Source organism: Cygnus olor, chromosome 12 (genome assembly GCF_009769625.2).
Source record: "Cygnus olor isolate bCygOlo1 chromosome 12, bCygOlo1.pri.v2, whole genome shotgun sequence".
Lineage (NCBI taxonomy): Eukaryota > Metazoa > Chordata > Aves > Anseriformes > Anatidae > Cygnus > Cygnus olor.
This window is the reverse complement of record NC_049180.1, coordinates 19534165-19552724: the sequence shown is the minus strand read 5'-3', so window position 1 is coordinate 19552724 and position 18560 is coordinate 19534165. Positions and strand designations below refer to the sequence as shown.

The following is an 18560-nucleotide window of genomic DNA, read 5'->3' as shown; positions in this document are numbered from 1 at the left end:
GAGCAGTGGATGTCTAGCAGTGGATGTCACCTACCTTGACTTTAGCAAGGCTTTTGATACTGTCTCCCATGACATCCTGCTAGCAAAGCTGAGAAAGCGTGGGAGAGAGGAGTGGACAGTTAGGTGGGCTGAGAACTGGCTGACTGGCCAAGCTCAGAGGGTGGTGATCAGTGGCACAGAGTCCGGCTGGAGACCTGTGACTAGCGGTGTTCCCCAGGGGTCGGTGCTAGGTCTGGTTTCGTTCAACATCGTCATTGACGACCTTGATGAGGGAATAGTGTCTGCCCTCAGCAAGTACGCCGATGACACAAAGCGGGGAGGAGTGGTTGACACGCCAGAAGGCTGTGCCGCCATTCAGCGAGACCTGGACCGGCTGGAGAGGTGGGCAGGAATAAACCAAATGAGGTTTAATAAGAGCAAGTGTAGAGTCCTGCACCTGGGAAGGAACAACCGCACGTATCAGTACAGGCTGGGGGACAACCTGCTGGAGAGGAGCTCTGAGGAGGACCTGGGGGTCCTGGTGGACGACAGGTTGACCATGAGCCAGCAGTGTGCCCTGGTGGCCAAGAGGGTCAATGGGATCCTGGCGTGCATTAAAAGGAGCATGGCCAGCAGGTCAAGGGAGGTGATCCTCCCCCTCTACTCTGCCCTGGTCAGGCCTCACCTGGAGTACTGTGTCCAGTTCTGGGCTCCCCAGAACAAAAAAGACAGGGAACTCCTGGAAAGAGTCCAACTGAGGGCCACAAAGATGATACAGAGCCTGGAGCATCTTCCCTATGAGGAAAGGCTGCAAGACCTGGGTCTGTTCAGCCTGGAGAAGAGAATACTGAGAGGGGATCTCATCAATGTGTATAAATACCTGAGGCGTGGGAGACAGAGGGATTTGGCCAACCTCTTCTCAGTGGTTTGTGGGGATAGGACAAGGGGCAATGGCCACAAGATGGAGCACAGAAAGTTCTGCACCAGCATGCAAAAGAACTTCTTCACCGTGAGGGTGACGGAGCACTCGAACAGGCTGCTCAGGGAGGTTGTGGAGTCTCCCTCTCTGGAGATATTCAAGGCCCATCCAGACGCCTACCTGGGCAGCCTGCTCTAAGGAGCCTGCTGTGGCAGGGGGGTTGGACCTGATGATCTTTCGAGGTCCCTTCCAACCCTTTCGATTCTGTGATTTGGAATAACTCTGCAAACTCCAAAGGGAGGAAAAAAAGTCCTACTACTGTCAGGCTTTGTTTCTTTTGCAAATCAAGCAAATAACCCGGACAACTATAAGGCTGCCAGCCTTACAGCAATCATTGAAGTAACAATGATATGGGCCTCATAATTAAATGAAATACCAATCAACATGATTTGTGGAATACAAATCTCATCATTACAACTTTGAGAACACAAGATTTCTTGATTAAGGTGTTGTAGCATCAGTGTAGTACAATTATACAGCTATAAGAACTGAGCAACAGATCTTAGTATCACAGATCTGTATGGAAGTAACCATTAGTAGGTTTTAAAATTGTAGTACAAGGAAGTGAAGTGATTTTACCTCTGTGATCCTGCTAGAAACCTGAATCCTTGGCTTTGTGCTGCTCAGCAACGATAAAGAGACAGGGAAAAGGTTAAAGACAAAGCTCAAAGTTGCCAAGAGAATAAATAGTGGAAAGGCCAGACAAAGAATAAGCTGGATCATCAGTGTCCTAGACAAGCCATAGGATAAACTACATTGCACATTAGGGGCAAAACAAGGCAAGTCTAAGAACAACAGGCATACACACAGGCTGGGAAAATATCCTGCAAGCGATTTTGCAGCTGCTTAAACATTTCTTGAAACTAAATATTTTCATTAACTTTCTTTGACAGCTACGCTAGAACGCATTCAGGAATTAGTTTCTAATTTAGGTGGCAGGGAACATTCCCAGAGAAAAGATCATTAGTCATCACTGTAGCATCAAATACCTTTAAGAAAAGTTTAATAAGTTTAAAAAAATAAGAACTTCGAGGAAAAAAATAAGGAAAATATTTACACAGAGCAGAAAACGCAAACATAACCTACAAGCAAAATACAATACTAAGATGAAAGATGAGCCCACATCTCATTTTGGTCAACAGTTCCTTCAGTTCCTTTCCTTCATATTTAAACATACCTCCTTTGCACAGGCAAACCAGTTGCAGTATTGAAAGCAGAAGATGAATATTTTAACTTGTACCTTACCCGACTTAAAACTGAATTTTAAAAAGGGAGATAAGCTTTTTTTTTTTTTTTTTTAAAAAAAAGCAAAGCCAGCTTTAAGATGAATTGCAAGAGAAAGAAATACTATGTACACATCATGAAGGCAGCTCACTCAAGGAAAATCATGGTTTTGAAAAGATAAAAGAACAACAACATCAGTTTTAGCCCCAGTTCTTTAATTAGTATTACACTCAGGAAATAAAGGCGTAATATCAAAGCATTAAACATGGCATGTGACTTGTTGAATAGCCTAAGATACTAAACTAGTCCTAGCTTGAGCAATGGGTTTTCACCTGACTCAAGTATTTCTTTAGAGTCACTAAAATGCAAATATTTGTTGTTTTATGCAGGATGAGACACTGTAATGGTTTTCAGTCTCATTAAAACTCAAAGTGCAGTCCTGAAGTCGTGTCCTGAGCAGAACAAAGCCAGAAGCAGTGGGATAGAAAAGCTTCAATTAATGCTCCATGGTTCGTAAAAAAAAAGTGCTTCTAACATACATTTCTTCTTCTTCTTCCCATCAGCTGCTCACACAAATTATGTACTGAAGTGAATTTTGATTCCCACTGCAGTTTAAGAAACAGATGGAGTGAAAAACCTGGAGCAGACAACTGACATCCAACTTAGGCAATGCACTGCATTTCCAGCAAAGGTATATACCTGCTAAGCTACTTGCAGAAACTATTCTGAATTCTATTTGATGGCAACATGCTTTCTCCTTCTTAATACCATATTGTATAGGACATCCTGCATCACTTTTGATTATCTTCTCACATGTACTTCCACATATCAGTTCAAAAACTGATCTACAATAACCGAAGACAGTATAAAAATTTGGAATAAGGCATTTGGATTTGCAATTAAGGATCAAGGAGCACTGAGAAGGAAGAGTCTTCATTCAGACTGTCCGTTCAAGTCTTCTTTCAACTAAAGACTTAGAACAACAGTAAGACACTGAAACACCTTTGTTTTGCAGAATGTTCCACAGCTGTGTGCTGATGAGATTTCAGTGCAAAGTATTTTTATTTTTTAATTTTCCATTTATTTTCAATACCTCTGCTGCTACAAGAGGCAGAGCAGTTTTAAATATTTTAGAATAAGGCACAGAAATATACAGTAGGAACACACCTAACAGACACAAACAGCTGTTTTGTTTGCTCCTTATTCAGATTAATGGTTTATTTTGATGCTGTCTTCCCTAAGGAAAAGTTGCATAGGAACGGGTTGCTGTTGGAAATAAACAGATGGCACACAAAGTTGACTGAATGATGCTATGTTTCCAGATGCTAACTTTCCTGAAAAATCCTTCAAGTATAAAGCATGGCAGCTAACTACTACATTTCATAAGAGCATTTCACTAGCTTCTGTTCAACATAAAAATTCAGTCAGTCTCTCATAGGAGGCACCGCAGGCTAGTTGCGCTTTTACAAACACATGGAGGAAGGTGTACAAATTATTGCTGTACATTTGTCGTCCACTCTTCCATGGTGAGTCTTTTTCTGGAAGATTTTTTTTTAAGAGAGGTTAAATAAATATACTACAAAATTCATCAGAGCTAGCAAAGAACAAGTATGTTGATAAGCAGAGTTCTGTTTTCTACCACGTACATGCTTGCAGCAAGGAAGCAAAGTTTCCACATGCAATATATATGTTGTCAATAAATATTTGTCACATTCTAGTAACATTATGGAAGGCTGATAGAACATGTTAACTCCTTGGAAAGCAGGAGTGAAAATAACAGTTTGTGCAAATCTCTTATTGCAATGCCACTAGGAGTCAGGACAATCAGAAGAGAAATGTACCAAAACTCCCTTTCCCGTTCCATTTGAACTGATTGCCCACAATAGAAACAAACACTTCCTGTGACATTAAGTTGTCATCAGCTTCTGTGATTCCCAGTTTACTCAGCCTTTTCTTGTGCATCTGGTTCTTCTTCACAGAAGCAACACCAAGTTCATTTGCAATTTCATAATTGCCTTCAGTTTTTTCAGAAATCTCAACTTGCTCATAAAGCTCCAACTCATCAGTCACACATTCAGGTAGTTCTTGTCTGAAGTCCTCTATACATGCTCTCCCATCACCTGACAAGGTAGGCTGTGTATTCCCTAAGTCAGGAAACAATGAGAATGTCATCCTCAAAACAACCAAATCAGTTAAAACTCCTGGAATTATGTTTTCTTCAGTCTTAACATTTGCATCCCCCGTACTTTCTGGAAAACAATTTAATGGCAGCCATATATTTCAAATACAGCATATGATACTTAAAGAAAAGTTTTCTTCTTGCGATGTCTTCAGGCTTCCAAGTGACAATGATATTAGAGAAAGTTACAGTGGGTTTACACACTGCACTTGAAACCATGACACTTCTTGATTAAGACAGAAAAAGAGAAAGAGTTGTTAACATTTCATTTACTGCAGAAAATTTCTGTGCTGAGAGACTGGGCTAATCCATGTCTCAGATCTAATGCACAAAGGAAGAAAACTGTGCAGAGAACTATGAACCAGAACAGCTATAAGAGAAGCCATAGCTGCTTTCTTGCCGATTACACCCTTCTTTCTGTATGACTCAGGTAGCCATCAGTTATACGGGCTCTGCTTGATAGGGAGCATAGATCAGATGTCTAAGGACTTTAAAAGTGTAAGCATCCACATGACATGGAGCAGAGACATTCACAGGATTTGTGTGAAGTTTATAATCCATAACTATCAGAACAATGGAATTTGCTGAAGATGAAGATTTAAGCTGAATCAAACTATAGATCATAAGAAAATTTAAGATTCAAATTATGAATTAGGCAATCTAAAAACATAGGTATGCTATATTTAATGTTTTTACGATTTCCTCATAGGAAGTCAGAAAAATACCTTTCATTGCTGAAGCATCCTTTACATCAGAGGCAATTGTTGGTTTAACTAGGACCACACCATATCCTTCATTATTATGGATCACGTTATTGACCATGCTTATCTTGGGGATCTCATAATGTTCGTCTAAGAAGTTCTACAGCAAAGAAACAGATATCCAGCATGTTATGTCCAGCTAAAGAGATGCAAACCTTTTCACTTTTAGATAGTCAGTTCTCTGGATAGGCTAATAAAATGCTAGCCAATACAAGTGACAGTGCAAAAGGGATTTTCTTTCTGACAGATAAGGAATAAAACAAGTATATTGCTTTGGTGTACCAACCCAAGGCAAACAACAAGCACCATCATCATTAGATGTGACACACAAAGCAGCAAGTTTATAAGCCAATCTAAACAGCAGTTATTTGCACGAATTCTAACAGCTGTAAGAATTGAATACTAAGAAGAATACATATTTATTTTTTTAATTTTAAAAAAGTGCATTATGCTTTGAACTGACCTTTATAAGTATTCCCTCCTTGCAGTGGTGTATGCCATTGTCTAACAGGGTGCATGTACTCCCTGGATATATTTCCACACCAGCACCCTACAAAGTAAAACAGATTGCAGTTCACAAAACACAAATAATTTGGGGCACATTTACAGTTTGGCTTGACAACTCCATCTTTGTGCTCATTCAGCAGTTGCACAAGGTAAAATTGTGTTACCACTCCAGCTCCACAGCTCTGTGAACTAACTTGAGCAGTAATACAAACGTTGAGGCCCCATGAATAATACTATTGCCACCAGCCCATAAAAATCTGTGGTAAAGAGTAACCACACAACTTTGCATTGCTTTATTGATGTTCAGTCATCCACCCCAACACTCAAAGCCCCATCATTCTCCAAAGTGCCCTATTCAGAGTTCAATTCTGTGTTTATCATCATTCTGTAAGAATCAATGGATAAGGTGTCCAAAAAGGGCATTTAATTTGCCAAATACACGGTTTAATCAGAAAATTACTTATGTGCAAGAAAAAAAAAAGGAAAAATCATGTTAAAGGTATTGCAGGACAAGAATAAGTCCAGCAAGGCAGCAATCATTATTTCATAGATGTCCCCTGTAACTACATCATTTTCATATCATCACATACAAATCAACATAAGATACTTCACTAGATACTATTGAAGGCCACAAGACTGCTGTGAACAATTTCTTAAACCTATTAACGCAAAGCTGTCCAAGACACCTTTTAAAGGTACTCTTAAGAGTGACAGAAACCGCCCCTTTACTGAAGTATTATTTCATATCAGAACCCTTTATTTTAATTTAGGAAATTGCCAGAGTTAAGAATTCATTTGTACCTTGGCACCATACAGATCTGAGTTTTTCATCAATAGCTCAGCTGATGTTCGCACTGTTATGCCCGTAGTTTCACACTGTAACACACAATTCTCCAGAGTAGTTTTCCCATGATGGACGCCTATACACAGACAACAAATATTGTTAAATGAATCAGTTATGCAAAGGCAAATCCCTCCTACAGGTACATGACCTTGTAGCTTTTTCTACAGCGTGAGAAAGTGATCATTTTAATCATACTTTATGTTAGTTTTATTGATTTGCCCATGTGTAGTTGGAACTCACTGTTTTTCCTAATATCAGCAGAAAAACTGCAAGGGAGCCCTAGTCAAAGATTTGTCTTAGAAGTGTCTTTGTTTTGTGGTTTTGTTTGTTTGAAAGTGACAGCAATGATTCTTTTCTCTATAAGCCTAAGAAACCTCTGAATTAATAATGTATTAAATACAAGTATATGGGTATTAATAAACATTTTAAAACATTTAAAAACAAGGGTCCATCAAGGTGAAAGTATTAATTGGCACCTTCTGAAAAGACGGAAGGTCATGGCCAAACTCACTGGATACAACTTCGGATTATTTGAATGGCAGTTTGAATGCGTTTTTAGTAAACGAAGGTCTATATTTCTACAGTCTATGCCATTCCTCAATGGAGAGCTGGTTGTGTTCAGCTACAGGTGAATACTGCCATGGGAGTTCTTTTGTGGAAAGAGAAATTATTTTCTTTTCCAGGCAGCCTGGCAGAGGCTTTGCAGTGGTCAGTCAGGCTGCCGTAACAGCAGAAACATTAAGACAAATTATCTTATCCAAAAATAAGAATAAAACCTAAGAGCCACAACAACCTGAAAGTACAAACAACAGAAGTTATTTTGATGTCCACATTATAAACAAGTGGGAAAGAAACAAAAAGGAAGCCTTAACATTTATATCTGTAGGATTCTTTCCTACAATATTTTGTTAAAACCAGTAAATTGTAAGAGTGGATCCCAGATTTAATTCTAACAGAAAATTATAAAAGATTCACGAAAAGTTCAAGGTACTCTTATACTTACTTAAAATCCCTTCCACAGCATCATGTTGTATTAACTTCAAATTGGAGATCTTTACGTTGGCTCCTGTACAGTCAACAAAATTGTCTCCTTTCCCTTGCTTTTCTATCACAATATCATCTGGCAGGCCATAGCCTGAAAGCAGAGGTGAAAGACACAAGTTTGTTGAGTATCTGGTAATCAGATGCTCAGTACCTAAGCAGACATTCAGATTGGGTAGAGAGGGTTGGAACTTGAGATATCTTTGAGTATCTTGAATAGGATTTTTCCCCCAGTGGCCGAGGCACACCTTACATCTCCTCTATACCAAGACCCAGGTGCTCAAAAAATCCCACCACCAACAAAAAACAACCAAACTCAAAGTTCCCTTCCTTGAATGACACATAATATAATAAACTACAAAGTTATTTTAGCCAGTTAAACAAAAGGCTAACGCTGAGGGCAAAGTTCTTACTCCCCAAACTGCACCATGGTATGGAGGTGCAGTAACCACAGCCGCAATGGGCACCCACAGTCCGCTTCCAGTACAGCAGCTCACTGCAGCAGGCAGAGGCTCCAAAGAACACGGGGAGCAGGGAGAAGCAGTCAAGGAAACAAGTGCAAAGGACTCCACGTTGTTACTAAACTTCACTCAGCTTCTGTATTTAGATGAAGCCTGGGTCAATACTTGATGTTCCAGTGTTACATGGACTTCCAGATGAATTCAGATTAAAAAAGAAACTTTCAAAAGCATATGCCAGCATTGATTTACTAAAGCCATCCACACTTGTCAGCATTCAACCACTTACAGGGCAATTTATGAGCATGTAAAGCTTTTACTGCTTGTCACTGCCAAGAATCATGATAAGGAAAGCAATAATGCAACATCTATTAGAGCAGCATGAGTCCTATCGTTTTCTGAACACACACAGAAGCTTAGATAAGAAGTGCCTGAACAGGATGCTAGCTTTTAACCAAGTACATAAATAAATGCTCTAATGTGCAAGTAGAAAGGTTAAAAAAAAAAGAAAGCCTTTGAACAAGAGTTGGGAGAAAATTTTAAAGACAGCAGATTTAATGTAGTTAAGTGACTGATACTTAAGTACACTATACTACCCAGGAATCTTTTTCCAGTGCTGCTAGGGAGGAGATGACACAGAGCAGTTTACTTCCAGTATGTAAAGAAAGAGCATCATGGAACCGTAAATAGCAGATCCAGTTTAACTATGCACCAGTTGAAAAAGTTTTAGGAATAACTGTCCTACGGAGTGCCTACAGATTTTCTAACCAAGCTTTTAGTTTGCTTCACTTCTGAAGCAGCAGCTCTAGCAGTAAAGGAAGCTATTGACAAGGAATAGAGAAGGAATGATTCACCTGATATCAAATGGTGGTCAATACCCAGCCAGGTCAGGGCTGTATGCCCTGCCTGTAAGTTAAGGGACTCCACAGGAGCTAAAAGCAATTGTCATCCAGTAACACTCATCATGGATTTTGGACAGGTTGATGCTACAGGTTCCTTTCCAGCTTAAACTATTAAACAAGGTGGAGCAAAGTTCTTAAGTACCTTTGCTACAATTTTTTGTCAAGCGCTAAAGTTATCCTGACTAGGACTTCTGCATCTGTTACTGTTTTAACTTTACTTAGTTCTTGTAAGCCTTTGTTTATCCCTGGCTTACCAATCCTCATACTTTCAACCTTAGTACTGGCTTGCACCGTGACTGGAAAAGAAATAAAATCTCTACTAAGCAAAGCAACATTATTTCTTTGATGAGTCACCCTTTCATCCCAAAAAAGCCACCAAAACATCCAACTATTCAGATTAGTGCCAGCAGAATTTTTCTCGATGCTCTTACTTCAAATGTTTTCAGCTGCTATTGCTGCTATAAAAACTTCTAACAGAAGTCCATATAAGAAGATTAAACACCCTGATATATTCATTACCCGGAGAGTGGTTTGTACTAAAAATACAGTTATATGCCTTGCTCCTTAAAATAGAGTAGCTCATCCTTTAATAGGTGTGCTCTTTCACCATTTGCATTCCTGTTTCCTCAAAACTACAGAAGAAGTTGTCAAATACCATCCCACACAATTTTAGAACAATGCCATTTTGCAGACAAATAAAACAATTTGAGCTCCTTTATCCTGCAGGTGCATTGTCCATCAGCATTCATCTCTATGCAAACCAAACATACACAAGAGAAGGGCAAGAAAGAAAATGATACTCATAAAATAAGGACAAGAAAAATATAATCCAGAACAGCAAGAAATTAAACTCCCAGCCTTTCCCATTATGAAGCTTTGACAAGATAAAAAATGCAGCTGAAGAAGCATCTGAACAGCTGCACAAGCCCCAGTGATACACAGACTATTACGCTGCAACAGCATGCATACCAAAAGGAGAGACATTATGCTGAGGAAACAAGAATTGTGAGGAAGAGAAAGCAACATATCCTAGACAAGATAAAAGTATTTCAAACAAATATTTTGAGAAAAAAAAACAGGAACATACATGCTGCATCCGCTTCTACAGCATAAACGGGCATGTTAAGCCAATAGCACTCTCTGCATATGTGCTTCACATAACGCACAGATTCACATCAGTAGCCCCCCCACACATAGCTGACATGCAACAAATATCATAAACTAAGTTTGAATAGCACTTGGCTCTTTCTCTGTATTCACCAGTTCTACCCTGACAGTGAGTCTGACTATACCTCTGAGGTAGATCAGGACATGCAAACGAAAACAAGGACCTCTCTCAAGTACTTTAGAAACTGAAGCCTCTCAGAATGATTTTAGTGTTTATTAAACTAAAAATCAACACACTTGTGTTGCTGTTGGATCCCCTCTAGTACTTATATAACCAGGATCTATCCAGGCAAATAGTTAGGATGAAATAGCAAATTTGCCATTAATCAGCAGAAGTTAAAACTTACTTGCAGAAATAATCATGGGTAATGAAACAGCTTACTCCTTCCTGAAATAGACACAGCTCTACGAGCACAAATAGGAACAGTTCAAAGAAAAAAAAAATGCTCCAGCCAAACTCTGCAAAAATATAATAAACCTTTAAGCAGAGCTAAGTTAAAGACTCTTATTTACTTTATTTTAAGGACCATTATTCTAGCAAGCCTTCTACCTTCTAATTCAACAGAATCAGCAATGCAGAACACGCCATCTACAACATAATGACCAGGACAGATGATGACTCTGTCTCCTTCATAACAAGCACTTACAGCTGCCAGTGGATCGTTGTGAAACTGTAAGAGAAAAACAATATAATCAGCTCTTAAAAAAATGCTATAAAATGGATGCATTTATGCCCTAAAAGCTTGCTCTTCAATTAAATGTTGCTGCTTTTGCTTAAAAGAAGCCCTTTTTAATGGCACCAATAATATGCAATTTCTACTTTGAATTCAAGAATCATAGCACTCTCTGGACAAAAAAAAGCCTCAAAGCATTCCTTTGTGTTATGTCCATCCCCCCATGAGAAAAATGGGGCAGAGTGGCAGATTGAAGAACATATGCACCAGAAAGCAGACCTCAATATGGCCTGGATTCCAGGCCAACATTTGAATTCTGTTTCAAGTGACTTGTCATGAATTACTGAAGAAAGACATGACAGAAGAAAAAGAAAAAACTACAAGCAACTCAGCTATTAGATTTGAGCTTGGCCAAACACCACTGTAACTCCTCACTCCTGGAGCACGGCACTCCAAAACAGCATTTAGCTATTACAATGGCAAATACAGGGTCCACATGGCACTTTTTCTTGAAGAAAAAAAAAAAAAAAAAGTCAGTGCCTAAAGAGCACAGGCTGATGTCCTTCTCAAGTATTGGGCCATTCTGTATTGAAGGGTAAAAAATAGTACAGAAAAATTGCACATTTATTGCTTTCCAGCAAATTCCATGGTAAGCATTGTAAGAGAATTTTTCAGTTGCTGAGAAAAATCAGATTTATAGCCCAAGAGTTAATTCAAGAGTTTCCCTTTGGGTCTATTTTGCCCACCTGCAATTCACAAACATGATCAGAATACAGCAAGCAATTTAATTTGGGCCCAAGGATTCATAAGAATCATAAAATATCTCAAGTTGGAATGGACCCACAAGGATCATCAAGTCAAACTCCTGGGTCTCCAAAGGACCACCGCAAAAAATAAAAATAAATCCAACCATGCTTCTAAGAGCATGGTCCAACTACCATTCCAGACTGTTCTTAAACACTTAAGTGCTAAGTCCTATCTGAATTTAATTAAACTAAGTATATTTGTTCTTAGTAAGTATATAAATTTCCTACACAGAAGCAGAGCAACAGAACGCTTCATTCTTGAAACCCGATCTCATTATTAATAACTTCAAAAGAAATTGACATATCAAAATTTAAGTATTACACCTTAGCACATTTTATTATGGAATTACTACAGAAGGTTTGTTCCCCCCCCCCAACACTGCTCCTATAAAGTACTCAGACAAATTAGGAGAAATTACTCGCAACTTTAAAACATATTATTTATTGTTTAAATTAAAGTGCTGTTTTTAGACTGACAAAAAAAGCACTGTGCAAATGTAATATCTTCCACATGACAAATTAACTTGTTCTTCCAGATGGTTTCCTGAGGAGAAAAGAGTAATGGCAGATAGACCATTACTGTTACTTTACCTGTATTTCTAGTTCTTCACCACAAGATTCAGGGCAAAGTTTGTCCCTTATCAACGACTGCAGCAGACCTGCCATCATGGTGGAAGATACAACATGAGTGATCTTGGTTCCTGTTGGTCTCCGTCCTTTAGCTTGGAGACCACTGTATTTTTGGTAACCAAACACGTACCTAAAACATGAGCAAAGCCATCAGTTCATTCTTCAGTAAAGAACTTTCTACACACACTTTCCCACATGGGATCTCCTCCTTGCATTAAACCCACTAAGTACCTCAGCAGTGGATTCTCAATTAGTTTTAGCTTCTGTTTCAAGTGCTCTATTTTCTCATAGAGCTGAAGTCCCTCCACCATGGAGACGTTTTCTACTTCAGAGTCTGAATCGCTGCTTGATATGCTGTTCCTCACGTTTAAGAACTTCCTGTAGAGCTCTTCACCTTGGGACAAGTAATCCTGGTAATCAGCAACAAGCCCAGAAGGCACACGGTGTTCGAGGATGTCATAATGCCTGCAATTCAGAGCAAGGGGTCAGTGTATTTCCCTTTCCAATTTTGAAAGATCAAATACAAACCCACACAGAACCTGAGAAGTTCTATACCAGTACTTAAGTCAAAGCTCTCTGCAGTCTGCATCAACACTACGCTTTTTTTAAAAGCAGCAAAACCAAGACCCTCAGACACACACAAGTATATTACTTTCTTCTCTAAGTAGTATATAATTTTTAAAGGTGGATAGGTAACAGTCATCAGAGGCTTACTCTGAAACAAAGGTTTAGAGTAAGTAAAGTTGTATGTCATTCAGTTGTATGCTTACAAACTTCAGGATACTCATGCTAAGTTATGTGATTTTTAAAAAAGGAACTGAGCAGTAACCCATGGAAGACATAACAAACATATCGTGTCAAACGTCAGGGGAAAAAAAAACGCAGAAAAAAAAACACTTTTTAATTACCCTTCCCAGACATATTTTATTGTATGCTCTGGTTATTTAGCACCCTCAAAATTTTAACCAGCTTGTGCTCTTGTGCACTGCTCCAGTTTCATATAGCCAAATGGCATTAAAAAAATCCACCTTCAGTAAGCCTAATGCCAACTAATCCCACAAAGGAAAGAAATTAACACATTCCTCCTTCAGCATGACCAATTTACAAGTTTTTGTTTACATTCTGTTCCATTCTGGATCTTATTCTATGCCCAAAGGTATGAAAGCATTCCACACTAGCTTTAGTTAGGATTACATTTCATACAACTACAAGTTAAAGGAGGCAATAGCTGGATTTGGAGCGCCATCTGATGGGAGGTTAAAGATTACAGGGAAAAAACAAAAGTGCAGGACTCGAGCAGCAATTTCAGTTGCACCCTCTTTCTGTTAAAAAAAAATTTGAGCATCAGACAGTGATTGCTGCTAGAACAGACTTGCTTTGATTTACTAGTGAAGAGTTTTCTTTGAAATTTGTCTGTCACTATTCCCACATTGCCTTTCCCTGTGGTTCTACCTAATAATATCAAAGGTATCACACTTACAATCTCAGTCGAGGCTCAACACATCGCACAAAGTAATCCAAATCATCCTCCTCCTCCTCATCCCAGGTCCTCCAGATGTGTTGGTAGAAGAACCTTTTGAAGCAAAATAAGCGTTTAAACACAAAGGAGGCCAGATTTACTCAAGCAGAGACAAAAACACTGGAACTAGGAATGTTATCAATTTGAGAATCCAGCTCAAAACATCACCTCTCTCCCATTTCATGTCACCATCCTGTAAGCTATTTAGTAGTCACAAAAGTTATCTTTCTTGTCTGTTGTCACCTGCATAAAGAATTTTGTGTTTCGAGTTCAAAATTCATAACAGCCTGAGTCCCACTGACTTTCACCAAAATAGATGGAACAACTAAAAGCTGGATTTGAAAATAAGACCTGCATGCTCAAGATTCTAACGCTTTTTGGTTGGTTGTTTTTGGCTAGGCATTCTTCAGATTTCCTTTCTACCTGGAGTTTGTCACTTCCATAATACATGCTTATCTCTCTACTACTGAGCAATGGTCAAGACAAGGAGTCTCTTCTCCTTCTTTCCTCCCACCCCCACCACTTCTGGAACATAGCCTATTTTCTAGACAAGAAAGTCTTTCCTCCTGTTTTATCTTTTTTATCCAGTCCTAGTGTTAATTTGTAGACTTTTCATGCAGCACATAGTACATTACTATGAGAGAGATGAAGAAGAGACAGAGATGATAAAGAAAGGCCAAGAAAGTAGAATAAGTAAGACGTGAACAGACACCTGATGAAGAAAGAGTAAACTTAGGGGAAAAGACAAATTGCAGGAAAAGGAAGAATGAGGCAAAAGAGAAAAAGAGACATCAAAATGTTTCAGAATAGGAAGAAACACCACACTAGAGCCAACAAGGTGATACAGCCTGAGGAAGCCTGGGGTGGAGAAGAGAGGGAAAGCAATGCAGAGACTTCTTCCTCCTCCCACTCCTTTTGGCACAGAGAGTAAGTTGCTGAAAAGCGGACCTTGTGTTTGTGCTATCGCCTTCAGCTGCATAAGACAAAATAAGACCTTATGCATTTTTGTACCTGACATGCTCCACGGCTAGTGCTGTCTGATCAAATTCTCCTGACTCATCATACACAACCCACAGCTCCCGCAGTGGGATCTGACGCTCCTTCAGCTCCAAGAGCTCCTGCATGCATTCCAACGTGAAGGTGCTAACCTGCGACTCACACAGGAAAGGCTCGCTGAGTCGAACAACCGCTTTGAGAGCCGAGTACTCCACATCAACAACCTGTTGGAATGAACAGCTCTTAGGATTTCTCTAGGCAGAGCAATAGATGCAGCTGAGGAAGGTGAACATGACATGCCTCATGAACTGCCAGTTGACTCACATAAATCAACGCACACTGCATAGTACAGCAAAGGCAATCTGGTCAGCTGAAGTGATAACCCAGAACTGAGCTTCTCAGGACCAAAAGATTTGGAGCCTCTTCCACATTTACAACTTTGCTCAAAACCCTCTTAATATCCATATAAGGCTAGTAAATTGCTTCCCTATTATATTTTTTTCAGACAGGGAAAAGCAGTATTTTCAGACTTGAATCAATACTTTACAGTTCTCGTGAAATCCTTTGTAGCTCATTTTTCCAAGTACCCACAAGACACAGAGAAACCCCAGAGCTGGTCTGGGCCAGTGAAAGCCATTTTGTTACTAATTGTGCTGAAAAGCCAAGGGAATACAAAGTTCTTCCCCTCTGAAAACATACAATGGATGTCCAAGTTCACATAAAAAAAGATGAACGATCAGAGCCTGATATTTGAAAAATTTGTATTTCAGCAACCAGCTCTGAACCAAGTACTTAACCCCTCTGTGCCCACCGAGTCCAACCTCACAGCTCACTCACACTGCATTGGGTTCCTCCTTCCCCTGCTTCAGCAAGGACCCCTTGAAGATATCGCTTTCATTTAGGCACAGTCCTGCCACCAAAATATTGAGACACTAGAGAAGGTATCCCTGAAATTAGCCCACATGAGATGTTCTTGTCACAACCTTCACATAAGGCCAATTATACAGGCTTTGTATTGCCACATTGAGGTTGAAAGTCATTTGCCCAGCTCTTCAGAAACTCATGTAAAGGTAAGTGATTGTGCAGTGTTTTAACACATGCAAAGCATGAAAAAAATGCTGTACAGACTTTTTGGTTTAGCACTGATGAACCTATCCCAAAAGCAATAATCATGCGTTTTGTACCCTGCCAGGAATGCAAAGTCCAAAAAACCACAGATGACAAACTGTATCAGCACGATGGAACCAGATCAAGCTTATTCTCAAGATATCAATGACACTTTATTTTAGGTTGATGCCTCAAAGAAAATTAAATTCACCTACCTCACTGATTCTACTGTAATTCAACAGCAGAAGTAACTTAAATAGCAGAACAAATAACAGCCAAATTCCAAGGTTAAACAACTCAACAATGCCAAAAACAGCAAGTATATCTAGTGCATGGCTTTCTGGATTTGCAACACATGCTGCAGTCCTAAAGAACTCATTCTGAGGAGCAGTGCCTCACTGTCATGAGTGTCCCATGCGGGTTTGGAACCTGTGATCTGATACTCGTACTTTTAGGTGAAGGAAGCACACCAGCGCACAAGATAGTGCTTCAGAATAAGGCTCCTTTTGAAAGAAATTCCTATTGCTCTAGCTATTGCTGACAATTAGATACTGAACAGATATAGTTTTCTACTAGCTCATAAACTTCATAGATAAATTATCTGCCTGTTAGAGAGGTAAGTGATATTAATTGAAGACAAATGGCTGAACAACTGCATTCCATTTACCTCAACGACAACCTCAAACACATTAGTACGCCAGACTGCCTGCCATCCAGACGGTTCAAGGACCTTCTCCAGGTACTCAGCTATGAATTCTTTCACCTCAGAAGCCTTGCAGTCAGCTAAAAAGAAAATTAAAGCAGTACAGTTATGCAGGAAAAGTCCTCCAATTCACTGATAAATGAAATTCACAGTTAATATATTCCTCTAACTCATCTAAACTCAGACTTCATTCTGTTTTGCTCATAACTGTCAGTATTTTTGCTGCTTATCTCAGTAGCGAGAGAGATAGAGAGTCATCTGTTTTGTGCTTCTCCAGAAGAAGCAGTATTCAACCTCCCAGGTACTGAGGGTTTCAGTACCAGTACTATTAAACAGTTAACTTCTGCCTTATCTTAAACAGCCTTACTAAAGAAAAAAGTTCTAGTAATGCCAATTAAAACAAGGCACAGAGTCCAGCATTAGCATTTTCTCCTTTCGTTCACTCAGCTTTTATTTACTTATGTTAAAACCATTACCTCCTGCTCTACCAGTTAGAGAAGCTGAAGTTACAATACGATAATCCAACAGCAACAACAATACACTGCATCTTTTCTAACCCCTGTTAATAAGAGTATCTCACAGTATAATATGGAATTGATTCCACTTAAACTGGATGACTTAAGAAACCTGACTACATGTTCCTTTTCCACTAAGGAATTTCTTACCCAAAATGTAATCCTGGTAAGCTTTAAATCGCTCATAAAACAAAAGATGATCGGTACGAAAAATGTCTGGAAGAAGTACATTCCCATCTGGTACAGTCCGTCCTAAAGCAGTCCCTGGTTTGTCACGACTCCCATAGTCACTACTGATATCCTCATCTTCCTGAAGCAGATCTGGACAGAGGAGTTGGAACAAAGCACATCCCACAAGTTATCAATTGAATGCAATCATCACTCACTCCTCTATTCCCAGAGAATTCCTGTTCAGCCCAAGATCCATCACGGACCTGCTTTCTACAACACATCTTACAACACCTAACAAAAAGCCCTCCTACACCGAAAATGAAAAGGTGACTTTAATCATGTATAATTTCAGAAAGATTTCAATCAACTCCTGTAAAACTATAACTATATTACACACACACTGTAAATAAAATATTTTTACCCTTACACATCCCTGATCAAATCCAGCAGCTACGATAGCAATACCTGGCACAAATGCCAACAGGAGTCCCAGAGTACAAGACACCTTCCAGAACAATTTAACGTAGCTTGCTCATGGTTTGCAAGCCTATAACCACACAACACCAACCTGGCACCGAACAAGGGTACAAAGGTACCGAACAAGAGCCAACGTGACGGCATGGTGCCATTAAGTTCATTCCCAAAGCAAGCGCCAGCGACACCCGCGCCCCCAGCCACAGCTGCTCCTGCCCGGGCCCTCACCTGGTTTCGCCTCCTCGGCGCGCTCCCGCGGGTCGGCGCCGCGCCCGGCCTGCAGCGCGCCCTGCCCCTGCCCCTGCCCCTGCCCCTGCCCCTGCCCCTGCCCCTGCCCCTGCCCCTGCCCCTGCCCCTGCCCCTGCCCCTGCCCCTGCCCCTGCCCCTGCGGCCCGGTGCCGTCCATGGCGCCCGCCTGCCCCGCTTTCAAACTGCCGCCGCCGCTCCGCGACGTCACTGCCAGCGGCCGCCCTGACTGGCTGGCGGCGCGGCGGGCGGCTCGGGGCTGGGCGGGCGGCGGCCGGGCCGTTGAGGCCGTGAGGGACGTGAGGCGGGGCTCGCAGTGGCGCGGCCCCCTCAGCGGCCTCCGTGCGGCCCGGGGAAGCTCCCGGCGCGGGGAGCGGGGTCGGACCTCAGCCGGCCGCCGTGGGCAAACGTGTCAGTGAGCCTGCGCCTAGAGGACAAGGCACGGGCGTGCTGCTCGGGCGGGCAGTGCCTTCTGTCAAGCCAGGCACGCTTGTGCAGGTGTTTCGAGCACACGGCTTGCCCTGAGGAAAGAACCAGCCACACGCAGCCACAGAAATATTAAAAAACAGTAATTCACCACACAAATGCTTCACGAAACTCCAAGACGGTTAGCTCTGGCCTGTTGCAACACAAAATGTGCCTGCTCAAAAAGCAAATCATGCATTTTTTTCCCCTCAG

The 18560-nt window shown here is 40.7% G+C and overlaps 1 protein-coding gene across 1 annotated transcript; it reads right to left on the bottom strand.

Annotated features, from left to right (window-relative positions):
• Window positions 1-2025: 2025 nt before the first annotated feature.
• On the bottom strand, window positions 2026-18118 carry SHCBP1 (SHC binding and spindle associated 1). Its single transcript, XM_040571155.1, has 13 exons — window positions 17865-18118; window positions 17142-17312; window positions 16441-16556; window positions 14682-14890; window positions 13632-13724; window positions 12383-12616; window positions 12113-12281; window positions 10592-10712; window positions 7477-7608; window positions 6431-6549; window positions 5586-5672; window positions 5087-5222; window positions 2026-4326 (listed from the first exon to the last, which is right to left on the bottom strand). Exons 1-13 carry the CDS (start codon window positions 18040-18042, stop codon window positions 4007-4009), a joined length of 2085 nt encoding a protein of 694 aa, XP_040427089.1. The 5' UTR covers window positions 18043-18118; the 3' UTR covers window positions 2026-4006.
• Between the last annotated feature and the right edge of the window lie 442 nt (window positions 18119-18560).